We start from the raw sequence: 14,219 nt of genomic DNA, 5'->3' as shown, positions 1-14,219 counted from the left end.
GATAAGCTGGTCAGGAGCATTTCTTTACGCCTTTCCACCGCTTCCCCTGATTCCGGCGGTCCTCCAGAAGCTGTCCAATGCTCAGACCAAAATGATCCTAATTGCTCCGGAGTGGCCACGCCAGTGGTGGTTCCCAGACCTTCTTCACCGGTCACTCAAACCACACATCAGGCTACCATATTGTCCGGACCTTCTCACGAAGTTCAGAGGGCAGATATCTCATCCCAACCCCTCATCGTTGAGTTTGGCAGCATGGCTCCTGAGCTAGTGCAATATGGACACTTGAACCTACCTCAGGACTGTATGGAAATTCTGAAGGAAGCAAAACGCCCTTCCACACGATCAGCCTATGCAAGCAAGTGGAAGAGATTCTGCATTTGGTGTTTACACAACAACATTGACCCGGTTTCCTGTGGAGAACAATCTATCCTGCCATACTTGCTAAGTTTGGCAAAATCGGGCTTACAACTGTCGTCAATAAAAGTTCACTTGGCGGCGATAACGGCATACAGAAAGAGTCCTTCACAAACGTCCTTTTTTCGGATTCCGATTATTAAGGATTTCCTAGAAGGTTTAAAGAAGGTTTTTCCTCCCATTAGAAAGCCTTCTCCTCCGTGGGAACTGAACGTTGTCTTATCACGTCTGATGCTGACGCCATTCGAGCCGATACACAAGGCATCGCTGCAGCATCTCACATGGAAAGCTGCTTTTCTGGTGGCAATCACTTCAGCGCGTAGGGTCAGCGAAATCCAGGCCCTTTGCGCTCAGGAACCCTACATGGTTTTTCATTCTGCAAAAGTGGTAATGAGAACTCATCCAAAATTTCTACCTAAGGTAGTCTCCGACTTCCATGTGAACCAAACAATTTCATTACCGACTTTCTTTCAGAATCCAGCTACTCCTGCTGAGAGAACTCTGCACTCTCTGGATGTAAAGAGAGTATTGAAATTTTACTTGGACAGGACAAAAAGCTTACGAAAATCACAACAGCTTTTTATTAACTATGGCCCAATCAGAACAGGTTTGGGCACATCTAAACAATCTTTATCCAGGTGGATTGTTTCATGTATAATGTTATGTTATCAGTTAGCAAACAAATCCCTTGGTGGTAGGCCAAAAGCCCACTCTACCAGAGGGAAAGCAGCTACTGTAGCCTTGATGAGAAATGTCCCTTTGGCAGAAATATGCAAGGCTGCCACTTGGAGGTCGGTCCATACCTTTACTAAGCATTACTGCCTTGATACAGACGCTAGGGCAGATGCTCAGGTTGGACAGGCTTTGCTCAAGAATTTGTTTGCATGATTCATGTTTTTCTCAGTATTCTTATATCTACTCCACCGCGGTTATGGGGATGGGCTTGCTACTCTATTCAGTGCTTATGACTATACATGGAAATCCCCTACGAGAGAAGGAATGGTTTCTTACCTGTAACTCCAGTTCTCTCGTAGGGGTATTTCCATGATAGTCATAAGCAACCCTCCCTCCTCCCCGGTGGAGTTGACATAGAACATGAATATTATGGAGGTTGGTACTCCAACAAATGTTTTGTTTTTCTTCATGTCAGGTTAATAGCCTCCAAAAAAGAACTGAGGCAACTGCCTTTTACTGTGTATGATGGGAAACAGGAAGACTTTACTTTCTTAAAGGCACAGCTCTATTTTCATTCTGTATAATGGCAGCCTATGGGTTACACTGCCCTACATTGTTTTATTCTCATGAGAGGTGTAAATAAAATATGAGAATGTATTTATTTATGTATTTATAGAATAAATAGAGGTTTAAACGTGAAATTTACACTACAACTGTTTTTTCTTCTAACAATTTGGCCTGTGTAGCTGTTCACATAGGCTGCACATTGTTATTCTTAAGTGTTTTTCACAGACCTTTTTTGTCAAGGAGCTGATGATTGCACTTAAGAATATACTACACAACAGTGCTCCGGGGTCCCCGCAGGCGCGCGGAACTATTCAGTGCTTATGACTATCATGGAAATACCCCTACGAGAGAACTGGAGTTACAGGTAAGAAACCATTCCTTCTGTTTCATTTAAGGGATTTGTGAATATAAAAAAACAACATAGAACGTGACAACTTTGGATTTTCTAAGATGACTCCCCAAATCTGGATTTTCTAAAATGATTCCCCAAATCCCTTCTTGGAGGAATTGCCCCTAAACTCACATCGAACAACGAATTTTAAGGTAAGTTTTTCTTTTTCTTTTTTTTTATGGTTTATTAGTTGTTTAGGATTTATATATATATAAAAAATTCTAAACAACACACATATATATCTCTCTCTCTCTCTCTCTCTATATATATATATATATATATATATATATATATTCTAAACAACTAATAAACCATAAAAAAAGAAAAACGTACCCTAAAATTCGTTGTTCAGGCAATCGTTATTCAAGTAAAATCATTGTTTAGACAGTAGGTGTTCAGTACTTCATTGCAGAGACTTTTTAGTTGTTTAGCAGTAGTGGTTCAGGCAAGTAGTGGTTTAGACCTCGTTCAGGATGTTTCCCACCACTGGCTTTTCGGGGGATGTCCATTCGAGCTTGATGGACATGCCTTTCGATGGCTCTCGCCTTTTTGGTGAGTAGGCAGACTCTGCGCTTGAGAAGTTCAAGGATTCTCGAGCTACGGCCAGATCCTTGGGCCTCTCAGTGCCAGCTTGCCAGCAGTCTGCCTATCGCCCCTTCTGAGACTTTGGAAGGGGCGCAGTACCACGCCAACCACAGGTTAGCCACCGTCCTCCGGCTTCACACCATCCTGTGCAAGGACGAGGTTGTGGTACCGTCAGACCCAAAGGGTCTAGCCAGAGGTCGCCAGCCCCCCTCTTCCGCAGCGCCCAAGCCCTCCTAATATGGTTCTGCAAGACCATGTCCATCCAGTTGGAGGGAGGATTCAATTTCATCTCCCTCATTGGCGGTCCATAACATCAGACAAATGGGTCTTGCAGATCATACAGATGGGCTATTCCCTCCCCTTCCAGTCTTTCCCTCCCCCTATCCCTCCGATAAAAGAACGGCTGATGGAGGATCATTTGGTCTCACTCCGTTAGGAAGTTACAGCTTTCTTGGCCAAGGGAGCCATAGAAAGGGTCCCAATGTCGAAAGTAGGCAGTGGTTGTTATTCCTGCTACTTTCTAATTCCAAAAAAGAACAAGGGTCTTCACCCTATCTTTGATTTAAGCGACGTCAATCTCTTCCTCAAAAAGGAGAAATTCAAGGTGCTCACTCTTGCTCAGGTCTTGTCTGCCCTAGACCAAGGAGACTGGATGGTAGTGCTGGACTTTTTCACATCCCCATCCTGCCCGCCCACAGGTGTTACTTTTGGTTCAAGGTGGGCCACAAGCACTTTCAGTTTACCGTGCTCCCTTTCGGACTCACCAGTGCCCCTTGGGTGGTCACCAAGGTGATGGCGGTAGTGGCAGCTCATCTGCGCAGGCACGGGATTTCAGTCTTCCCCTACTTCGACGACTGGCTGTTGAAGGCTCCAACTCCCCAGGCTCTCGTCACCCACCTTCAGACTGCGGCGGTCCTCCTGCATTCACTGGGGTTCACTATCAACATGCATGCCGAAGTCGCACCTGACTCCCTCTCAGAAGCTCCCTTTCATTGGGACCGTTCTGGATACAGTGCAGTTTTGGGTTTATCCTCCCGAGCAGCGAGTCCAGGATATTCAGGTTATGATACCGATGTTTCGGCCTCTATCCTGGATTTCAGTAAGACAGACTCTGAGGCTGTTGGGACTCCTGGCTTCCTGCATCCTATTAGTAAAACATGCCAGATGGCATATGAGGGCTCTGCAGTGGGACCTGAAGTTCCAATGGGCACAGCATTAGGGAAATCTTACAGACATGGTTCAGATCTCGGAGGGAACTCCAAAGGATCTGAAGTTGTGGTTAGTGAACTGCGTTTGGGTCAAAAGCAGACTCCTCTCTCTTCCCGAACCAGATCTAACAGTAGTGACAGACGCGTTACTTCTGGGATGGGGCAGCCATCTGGGAGAGGCTGAGATCAGGGGCCTCTGGTCTCCGGCGGAATACAGGCTCCATATCAACTTATTGGAGCTCTGGGCGATCCGGCTAGCATTAAAGGCATTTCTTCCTGTTGTGAAAGGGAAGATAGTGCAGGTGTTCATGGACAACACAACCGCAATGTGGTACTGCAACAGACAGGGCGATGTGGGGTCGTGGACCCTTTGTCAAGAGGCTCTACGTGTCTGGATGTGGCTAGAATACCAGGGCATACCCCTGGTGGTTAAACACCTGGCAGGTTCTCTGAACGCTAGAGTGGATGAACTCAGCCGGTGATGCTTAGCGGATGACGAATGGTGCCTCCATTCGGAGGTGGTGCAAGGACTCTTTCAGCAGTGGGCACAGCCTTGGTTAGATCTGTTCGGCTCTGAAGAGAACAAGCAATGTCAGCAGTATTGCGCATTGGAGTTTCCAAGGCAGCATTTGCTAGGCCACGCTTTTCGTCACAAGTGGAGTTCAGGCCTCCTGTACGCCTTTCCGCCCATACCACCTCTGACCAGAGTTCTCAAGAAAATCAAGAACGACCAGGCCCAAGTAATCCTAGTGGCTCCAGATTGGGCATGAGGAGTCTGGTATCCAGAGCTTCTCAAAATGAGCGTCAATCCTCCAATCAAGTTGCCTCTTCAGGAGGATCTTCTGTTGCAGCAGTAGGGGAAGGTTCTCCACCCAAACCTGTCAACTCTGCGGCTTCATGCATGTAGATTGAGCGGCGGCAGTTGATGGTTTATGACCACCCTCCTGAAGTCTGTAATGTCATACTGGCAGCCAGGCGTCCCTCTACCAAGACGGTTTAAGCCTGCAGTTGAAAGTATTTTGTATTATATTGTACAGAGAGGTCTATTGATCCTCTTTCTTCTTCTCTTTCTAATATCCTACTTTTCATTCTGACACTCACCCAACAGGATTCCTCCTTAGGGACTCTTAAGGGCTATCTTTCTGCCTTATCAGCTTTTCTTCAATTGCTTGATTAACAGTCTTTGTTTAGGTCTCCTATTGTACAAGGATTCTTAAAAGGGATTGTACATATGTTTCCACCTACACCTTTTGGTATGCCCCAGTGGGACCTTAATCTGGTGCTCACTTTTCTTATGTGGGCTCCTTTTGAGCCTTTACATAATTGTCCTCTCCGGCTGCTCACTATCAAAACAGCCTTCTAATTGGCAATCACATCTGCCAGGAAAGTAAGTGAGATGCAGGCTTTATCACCAAACTGCAGTATCTCACAGTATATCCTGATAGGTAAGTCCTCAGAACTGGTGCCTCTTTCCTCCCCAAGGTGGTGACCCCTTTCCATCTGAGTCAGAACATCACCCTGCCCACCTTCTTTGCTCCACCGCATCCCTCTAAAGAAGCAGAGCGCCTCCACCGTCTGGACCCCAAAAGAGCGTTGTTGTTCTACCTTGACCACACAAAAGAGCTCGGTGGATGACCAACTCTTTGTGGGGTACGTTGGTGCAAAGTAGGGTCGGGCAGTCCAGAAACAAACCATTTCGCATTGGGTCGTTCTCTGTTTTAAAATCTGCTACGCATTGGCTAAGAAGCAGCCTTCTGAGGGCTTGAGAGCTCACTCTACAAGGAGGAAAGCTGCTACCACGGCGTTAGCTCGAGGTGTGCGGGTTCTAGACATCTGCCAGGCGGCAATGTTGGCTTCCTTGCACACGTTCACAAGGTACTACTGCCTGGATAGCCAGGTCAGGAGAGATGGGCATTTTGCTTGCTCAGTCCTACAGGACTTCCTTGTATAAAGTATATGTCTGCAACCCACCACCAGGAGGTTATGGCTTGGGTATCTATTCTAGGGTAAGGAATCTGCAGCTAGAAGTCTCAATCAGATGAACAAGTTACTTAACTTCGTTAACAAATTATCTGGTAGAGACTCTGGCCCTCATTACGACCCTGGCGGTATAGAACCGCCAGGGCCGCGGCACGCGGGAGCACCGCTGACAGGCCGGCGGTGCCCCGCGGGGCATTCTGACCGCGGCGGCTTAGCCGCGGTCAGAGAAGGGAAACCGGCGGTCTCCCGCCGGTTTCCCGATGCCCCCAAGGAATCCTCCAAGCCGGCGCAGCTTGCTGCGCCGGCTTGGGGATTCCGACTCCCCCTCCCGCCATCCAGTTCCTGGCGGTTCTCCCGCCGGGAACCGGATGGCGGGAGGGGGAGTCGCGGGGCCCCTGCAGTGCCCATGCCAACGGCATGGGCACTGCAGGGGCCCCCGTAAGAGGGCCCCAAAATGTATTTCACTGTCTGCCTTGCAGACAGTGAAATACGCGACGGGTGCAACAGCACCCGTCGCACCTTCCCACTCCGCCGGCTCGATTACGAGCCGGCATCCTCGTGGGAAGGGAGTTTTTCCCTGGGCTGACGGGCGGTCTTTTGGAGACCGCCCGCCAGCCCAGGGAAAAACTCATAATACCCTCTGCGGTCTTTTGACCGCGGAGCGGTATTATGGAGGGCTGAATTCTGGCGGGCGGCCTCCGCCGCCCGCCAGAATCAGAATGAGGCCCTCTATGTAGCTGCAGATTCCTTACACCCACCCATGCCCCCTTGCTCTGTGGATATGTACTATGTATTTTCATATTTATACCCTTTTTCCAAGGCATGTCATTTTGCACAGACAATCAGAGAAAGTTGGTGTAGGAAGCTGGCTCTGTATATACTATATAAAAATGAGATATAGGGGGTCATTACGACCCTGGCGGTCGGAGACCGCCAGGGGTAATGTAGCGTCCGTACCGCCAACAGGCTGGCGGTACGGAGGCCCTCATTACGACCGTGGTGGAAGTGCTGCGGTCGCACCGCCGGGGCCGGCGGTTTCCCGCCGTTTTAGCCCCGGCGGTGATAATCCGCCAGGGCAGCGCTGCAAGCAGCGCTGCCCTGCGGATTATGACTCCCCTACTGCCAGCCTGTTTCTGGCGGTTTGCACCGCCAGGAAGAGGCTGGCGGTAAGGGTTGTCCTGGGGCCCCTGGGGGCCCCTGCACTGCCCATGCCACTGGCATGGGCAGTGCAGGGGCCCCCTAACAGGGCCCCGGCCAGCTTTTCACTGTCTGCATAGCGGACAGTGAAAAGCGCGACGGGTGCTACTGCACCCGTCGCAGGGCCGCAACACCGCCGGCTCCATTAGGAGCCGGCTCCTATGTTGCGGCCTCATCCCCGCTGGGCCGGCAGGCGCAAACTTGGTTTGCGCCCGCCTGCCCAGCGTGAATGTCGTAATGGGGGCCGCTGGAATGCGGCCGCACCGCCGCCCGCCAATGTCGTAATTACCCCCATAGCGTGCACAGAGTCCAGGGGTTCCTCAGAAGGCTTGACAGAGGCAATAATAGATAATACTAATGCTCTATTTGTGGTAGTGTGGTTGAGCATTTAGGCTTATCAGAGGGTTTCAGGTCAGCAGTCCTTCTTCTTTAGGTCGTCAGGAAAGCTGTTTTCCTGGGTTTAGGGTCACCCCTAAATACTAAATTTAGGGGTGTGTTTAGGGCTGGAGGACAGTAGCCAATGGCAACTGTCCTTGAGGGTGGCTACACCCTCCTTGTGCTCCCTCCCTTTGGGGAGGGAAGCACATCCCTATCCCTATTGGGCTAAATCCTCCAAAACAAGATGGGTGATTTCTCAAGGAGGAGGTCACGTCAGTTCTGGACACCTTAGGGGTGGTCCTGGCTGAGGGGGTGACCCCTCCTTGTTTTTCTCATTATCCCTCTGGACTTGCTGCCAAAAGCGGGGCTTTGTCCGGAGGCTGGTCATCTCCACTAGCTGGAGTGCCTAGGGGCATTGTAACACGAAGCCTGAGCCTTTGAGGCTCACTGCTAGGTGTGACAGTTCCTGCATGCAGGAGGTGTGAAGCACTTCCACCCAGTGCAGACTTTGTTTCTGGCCCCAGAGAGCACAAAGGCTCTCTCCTCAGGTGGTAAGAAACTCGTCTCTCAGTGGTGGGCTGGCACAGACCAATCAGTCCTGTACTGAAGGATTGGGTAAAATACAGGGGGCATCTCTAAGATGCCCTCTGTGTGCATTTTTTATAAATCCAGCACTGGCATCAGTGTGTGGATTTATTATTCTGAGAAGTTTCATACCAAACTTCCCAGTGTAGCCATTATGGAACTATGGAGTTCGTTTTGACAAACTCCCAGACCATACACTTATATGGCCACACTGTACGTACAATGTCTAAGAATGGACTTAGACACTATAGGGGCATATTGCTCATGCAACTATGCCCTTACCTGTGGTATAGTGAATCTGCCTAAGGCCTTTAAGGCCTGCTAGAGGGGTGATTTACCTATGCCACAGGCAGTATTTTGTGTGCATGGCATCCTGAGGGGGAGGCCATGTCGATTTTGCCTTTTTCTCCCCACCAGCACACACAATCTGCAATGGCAATGTGCATGTGTTAGGTGAGGGGGTCCCTTAGGGTGGGACAACACATGCTGCAGCCCTTAGGAACCATCCCTGGTCACAGGGCCTTGGTACCACAAGGGACTTATCCGTGTGCCAGGGGTGTGCCAATTGTGGAAACAATGGTACATTTTTACTGAAAGAACACTGGTGCTGGGGCCTGGTTAGCAGGGTCCCAGCACACTCTCAGTCAAGTAAGCATCAGTATCAGTATCAGGCAAAAAGTGGGGTGGTAACTGCAACAGGAGCCATTCTCCTGCAGTTGGTTCTTCCATGACTCCTCGTTTCTGGCGTGGGAAGTTGTGGAAATGAACTGACGTACGTGCGCCGGGATGGTGCCTATATAGAAGACCGTGACGTCACAGATGACGCTGACAACGGCACGCGGAGCCAGACGACACATGCGGATCCGAACGGCGCACGCAGGGTACTGCTCAGCAGAAAACTTCCGAATTCAAAGCTGACGCCAGGGAATTCTAAGGTAAGGAATCTGCAGCTAGATAGAGTCTCTACCAGATAATTTGTTACTAAAGGTAAGTAACTTGTTCATCTGTCATTCTGGTAAATGAAGTGTCAGCTGTCAGGGTTGCTACACAGTTGGAAAAGGGGAGAGAATGAAACATTTTCCTACTTAACCCAAAGCTTTAACATGATCTTTGCTTTCATGTGTCCTTGTAGTCTGGGCTGCAGAGCATGTTCTCAATATGCACCAATCCCTTAATTAACTCTTGATCGAAAACTGCTAGGAAAACCATGTTTACGTGGTGTAGGTAACATGGGGAGTCGAGTCCAGTCGTAAAGTTAGACTGCATATTACCTATTATTCTACAAGTATGGAAATATCAAAATAAATCTGACCGAACACATCTGTGTACATTCCTGTCATATTTTAAATGAATTAACACTATCTTCTGGGAATCTCAACCTGCCAAGCTCAACTTCAGAAAGACTGGCCAAACGGTAGACAGTAAAGGTAGAACTCAAAGGCGCTATACTGGACTTAGGAAAGCAGTACATCACATTACATGTCATAGCTATAATGCGATTTTATCATATCTCGGCAGACTTCCACTATGCTCTTGTCATTATCTCTCCATTTGAGGTTGCATTACCTGCACCAAAGTATGAGTATGAGCCACACTGAACTACCAAACCATGTAAAATATTCATTGGTACTTACCTGCTCGCAACTAGAACCGTCCTGGCCAACCCACTAGAGCACACTTCTATGCTTAAGGTATTATTTACAGTGCCTAGGAACAACTAACTCACATATTAAGAGCTATATAAAAATTAGTTATTATAAATTTCTTAGAGTCATACTTGTAAGCCAAGGGCGATAGAACAGTTTCCTGTGTTAGTAAGAGGCGGGACTGGTTCAGCTCTTCTTCCCGGTAAAGGGCTCCTCAGTAAAGGGGATTTGCCAGGGGTCTATAATCTTTCCCTGGTTTCTCCAGGTACTAGCTCTGGCTGCAGGGCAATGGTGCAGGCCTGTGAGATCTCTTTTTTTTTTGGTAAGAGTTTTGAGGTTTCTAATAAACATATTAAAGTCTTTGGAACTGCATCTGCTGCACTGTAGAGAATTAAGTAAGTATTATATCTTTCATTTTGAGGACAGGGTTTGGGTATTATCATGAGCGCAGGTATAAACAAGCCTGTGTTTTATCAAGAACATGATCTTTGTGGATGAATCGAGGTGTTATCTTTAGCTGGTCTCCGTGAATTGTGAGGATTGTTTGATTAGAATATAGTGAGTACGTCAGTAATCAAGATCATGACATGATAAGGGCCTGGCTGCTGTTAGGCAAAGAATGCTTATTCTCCGACGAGCCAAGAGGACAGCACTGAGTCCATCTGTTTGGTGCTCCCAGAGTATCAATTGGCCATATGAATTTCTGAGCAGCCACTTTCAAGATTATCTTTAAAAGATAGATACTGCAATAGTAATGAAGATCTGAATCTCAGCTTAGAAAGTCTTTTGAGTTGCATTTCCATTAGTTGTTTGTGCTGATTTCACAGCAGTGGAAAGACAACATGCTGCCTATAAAAGTGCTTAGCATACCATGTTCAATTAGTATTTTGAGAAAAAAACATTTTAAAAGCTACACCTGTACCCCAATATTTTACTAAAAATACCATTGGGCGATGACTAAAGGGTTGCTGTTCTCATCGGAAGGGGCTTGGGACGTGTTGCTGTTATCAGGCAAGTGTAGAAGGCGCCACATATATTGGGTGAGAATGTCAACCCCCGTGTACATTAACACACCAGTGGTTGAAATTTCCTGTGTCTTTCGCGAAGGTGCACCAATGGCCAGCATCCCCACTCTGAAAATCGTTCCAGCACCACTGAAGGCAGGTAAAGAGTAATTACATCCGCAAAGAGGTGCATGAATTGCGGTTTCATAAATTAATTAGCAAAGAATTACAAAAATATTCTGAAGTTTGAGTTAGATAGCAATAACCTCTGTTCTGATAACAATACCAACATGATATTGCAGAAGGAAGAAAGGAGCTGGCCCAGTGCATTCTGGGCCTTACTGTCCTGATGATCTGTAAAATGCAAGATAAGCACTGTGTAGTGTACAATAATACTTTGTGTCCTACTGACCCAATTAGAAAGGTAAGGATGTACATTATTCGCTGCCCTGATGTTAACAAATATACCTTTCATTTCCAGCTGTGGGCCTGTCCATCCGGAAGCAAGTTGTGAAGTTTGGTGAAGACTGGATTTTCCTTTTTCTCCTGGGCATCTGCATGGCCACCATCAGCTTCAGCCTGGACGTCGTCATTTCCAAATTCCAGAGAGGTGAGTCTCATTTAATGCCGTCATCTGTAACATATGGTAGGAGGAGGTTCTTCTGCAACATTAAATTTCAGAAATGTGAATCTCACTTAAGGATCCCATCTTTGATACATGATTCAAGAAGGATTTCTGTCATGTCAGCTTTAAAGAGGTCAGTCACGCTCTCGCCCTCCATCTTTGACGCTTGGTAGGAAGAGGTTCTTCTCTCAAAGTAGGTTTCACAAGAGGATAATTTCTTAAGGACACAATCTTATGATACAAGGAGGTTCTTCTGTCATTTCATATTGATAGAGGTGAGTCATGCTTAAGGCCACCATCTTGGACAGATAATATGAGAAGGCTGTTCTATCACATTAAGTTTCAGAGAGGTGAGTTTTGCTTAAAGACACCATCTTTGACGTGATATAAGGAGGCTTTCAGTCATCTCATATTGAGAGAGATGAGAAATGCCTTTGACCTCCATCTTTGACAGATGGTTGGAGGAAGTTCTTCTGTTACACTAGGTTTTAGAGAGGTGAGTCTTACTTAAGCACACCGACATATGGTGTGAGTGGTTCTACTGTCACAGCAAGTTTCAGAGAGGTAAGTCTTACTTAAGACTGCCAACTTTTTATGTTTTAGGGATAGTTATCTTGTATGCTGGATTGGCACAGATTCCAGCTTTGTTCAGGACCTCAACAACATGGAATCCAGATTGTTTATCTTCTATTGCTCATAATGTCAAAGATCTGGTGCCTATCTCGACCCACCCACCCAACCATCCCACCCTAAACTATGCTCCTGCTTTTCATGCATGTCTGCCACACGGTGGCAATGCACATTTGCTGTATTGTCTTAAGACAGCCCTTCATAATGAGTATTATTCAGTTTCTGAGGGTGTCCACTTGTGGTAGGTGAGTGGAGTGAGGGACACCTGTTTGATTTGTCTATGATCACTCAAAATGGGCTAGTAGTGAAAACATGACTGTAATTCAGATTTACACAGAGGACAACAGAGCTGATTTAGAGTTGGTTATAGTGGAAACTTATTTGAAGTGTGAGGTAAGACGTAAATCTGGAAGAGAATTCCAAAGATTTCCTTCCTGCCTCATGGTTCATGAATGCTGCCCTTAGAAGATATGAGTGTCTTAGCACCAGAACATGATGAACAGACCAGTGGACATACATGTGATCTGAAAACCAAACTACCAGTAGGGAGGAATTGTGGTCTAGCGGCAGCGATGTCAATGATGGGACTAAACTGTCAGAGTACAGCAATTCTACTTTCTTCCAAAGTCCCTTGTGCTCGGGCTAAACGAAGGTAAATCAGCTGAAACTGGGAAGACTTTGCTTGCAGACACATTTATTGTCGGGGCTGCTTTGGGCTTGTCTGAGCTGAGAGAATTTCTCCCTTCTAGTCACTATCTGTTGCATTGTTTCTTCGTATTTCTTTTCACGCTTTTAACGTTTCATTGTAATTTTCTGAAAAGGGCTGTGGTGACTTTTCGTCATATTGCTTTTTGTGCACCAAGAGACCCCCCTCATCTCTCTTGCCTTCACGTCTTTCCCTTATTTTTACCATTTGGTTATGTTAGGTTCTGATGTTCGTATTTGTGCATCACTACCATTTCCATGACATTATAACACATCCTCTGTGTGGGCAACCTTTCACCTGAAAATAGGATGCCATAATTCTGTTGTGTCTGTTTTTAGTTGGGTGATTGGTTGTGAGAGATCGTTAGAGAAAATGTTCAATACTTAGGAGTGGTTTCTGCAAATTAGGGTGAAGATAAATTGTGTTTGTTGTTGAGGATCTTTTTGCAGTCTTATATCGTTCGATAGGTGAGTGTTCTGAAAGATTCACATTTCTGTATTTAATTGTTGGTTGTCTGCTGCTCACTAGCCAACTGTTGATATTAACTAATGCAGCTAACCAGGCTCTGATTTCTTTGTTTTAATGTTGATAGACCTGTATGAGCAGATTGCGTGGTGTGTCTCTTGTCAAAGATTGCATTAAATTGAGCAAGGAAGTAAGCTCAGATAGTTGACCTTGAACCCTGATTTAGAATAAGAGATTCGGCCCATACCAATGTTTTTTTCTTTAAATATAAGACAACAAAGGTTTCCCTCTAATATGCTTTTTGAGGATACCTATTTACAGGTGCGTCCGGAAGGATGGGCGTTATGATGGTCGTCCATCAGTGCTGCTTGGAATGCGATGAACCCAGATGTAGGGCTGTCAGACATAACTTTGGACAACAGCTTCTGCTATTCCTTTCCATGGTAGCCTTTATCGCTGTTATTTATCCTTTCAGCGCAATTCATTGCCTAGTCCCATGCGTGTGTGTGTGTAGGTAATTTTGAGTTTGTAAAGCCTAGTTAAGGATTGCTTCCAGAAAAATAACTTCTTTGCTTTTACGTTTGATGTAGTTGGCTCGTTTGTATTACGAACATTTGCAACACAAATGAAAGCACATTATACATACTGGCCATTTGTATTGTAGCGTTAGAGGGCTCCTTTCAAACAAATAAATAGATGTTTGCTACCTGCTTCGGCTGGAACTTCACCACATGGCTCCTCACAGCCTCCAACTACCACCCACTGTTCCCAAAGGGCTTACTGCGCCGGCCCCCCACCCTCCTCATTACCTCTCTTTGACCCTTTTCCTGGGCTCTGGCACCACTCATTAGCCTGCTGCCTACAGTTACTCTCAGAAACACTCTCGCCCCTGCATCTCTTCCTTTACCCCAAAGCCAGTCTTACATTGAGGCTACTGTTAGTGTCTGTCTCACAACACCATCTCAAGAGGTCACAAGAAGGCTACTAGAAGCGACCATGTTGCCAGTAAGGTGGGGTCAGCCACATGGCAAACTGGCATTTAGCCGAGGTCTGCAAAAATTCTTAGAGCGACTTTGCTTGGCTCCTTAACATATTCCTCTAAAGCTCCACGCCTCTGGGATCTGTGGACCCAGAGCTTTTGCTTACCATAGTCGGAGGTAAGT

At 46.8% G+C, this 14,219-nt stretch overlaps 1 protein-coding gene across 2 annotated transcripts in view; it reads left to right on the top strand.

The window, feature by feature from the left end:
• The window catches only part of LOC138266850 (chloride channel protein ClC-Kb-like), a 436,514-nt gene that overhangs the window by 26,526 nt on the left and 395,769 nt on the right, over positions 1-14,219 (top strand). For both annotated transcript variants that reach the window (XM_069215547.1, XM_069215546.1), the window contains exon 2: positions 11,112-11,240. In XM_069215547.1, the coding sequence (XP_069071648.1) occupies positions 11,112-11,240 (129 nt within the window). The remainder of the gene's footprint in view (positions 1-11,111; positions 11,241-14,219) is intronic.

The sequence above is a fragment of the Pleurodeles waltl genome, chromosome 12, assembly GCF_031143425.1.
Source record: "Pleurodeles waltl isolate 20211129_DDA chromosome 12, aPleWal1.hap1.20221129, whole genome shotgun sequence".
Taxonomy (NCBI): Eukaryota; Metazoa; Chordata; class Amphibia; order Caudata; family Salamandridae; genus Pleurodeles; species Pleurodeles waltl.
The sequence above is the reverse complement of the archived record's forward strand: the minus strand, read 5'-3'. Positions and strand labels throughout refer to the sequence as shown.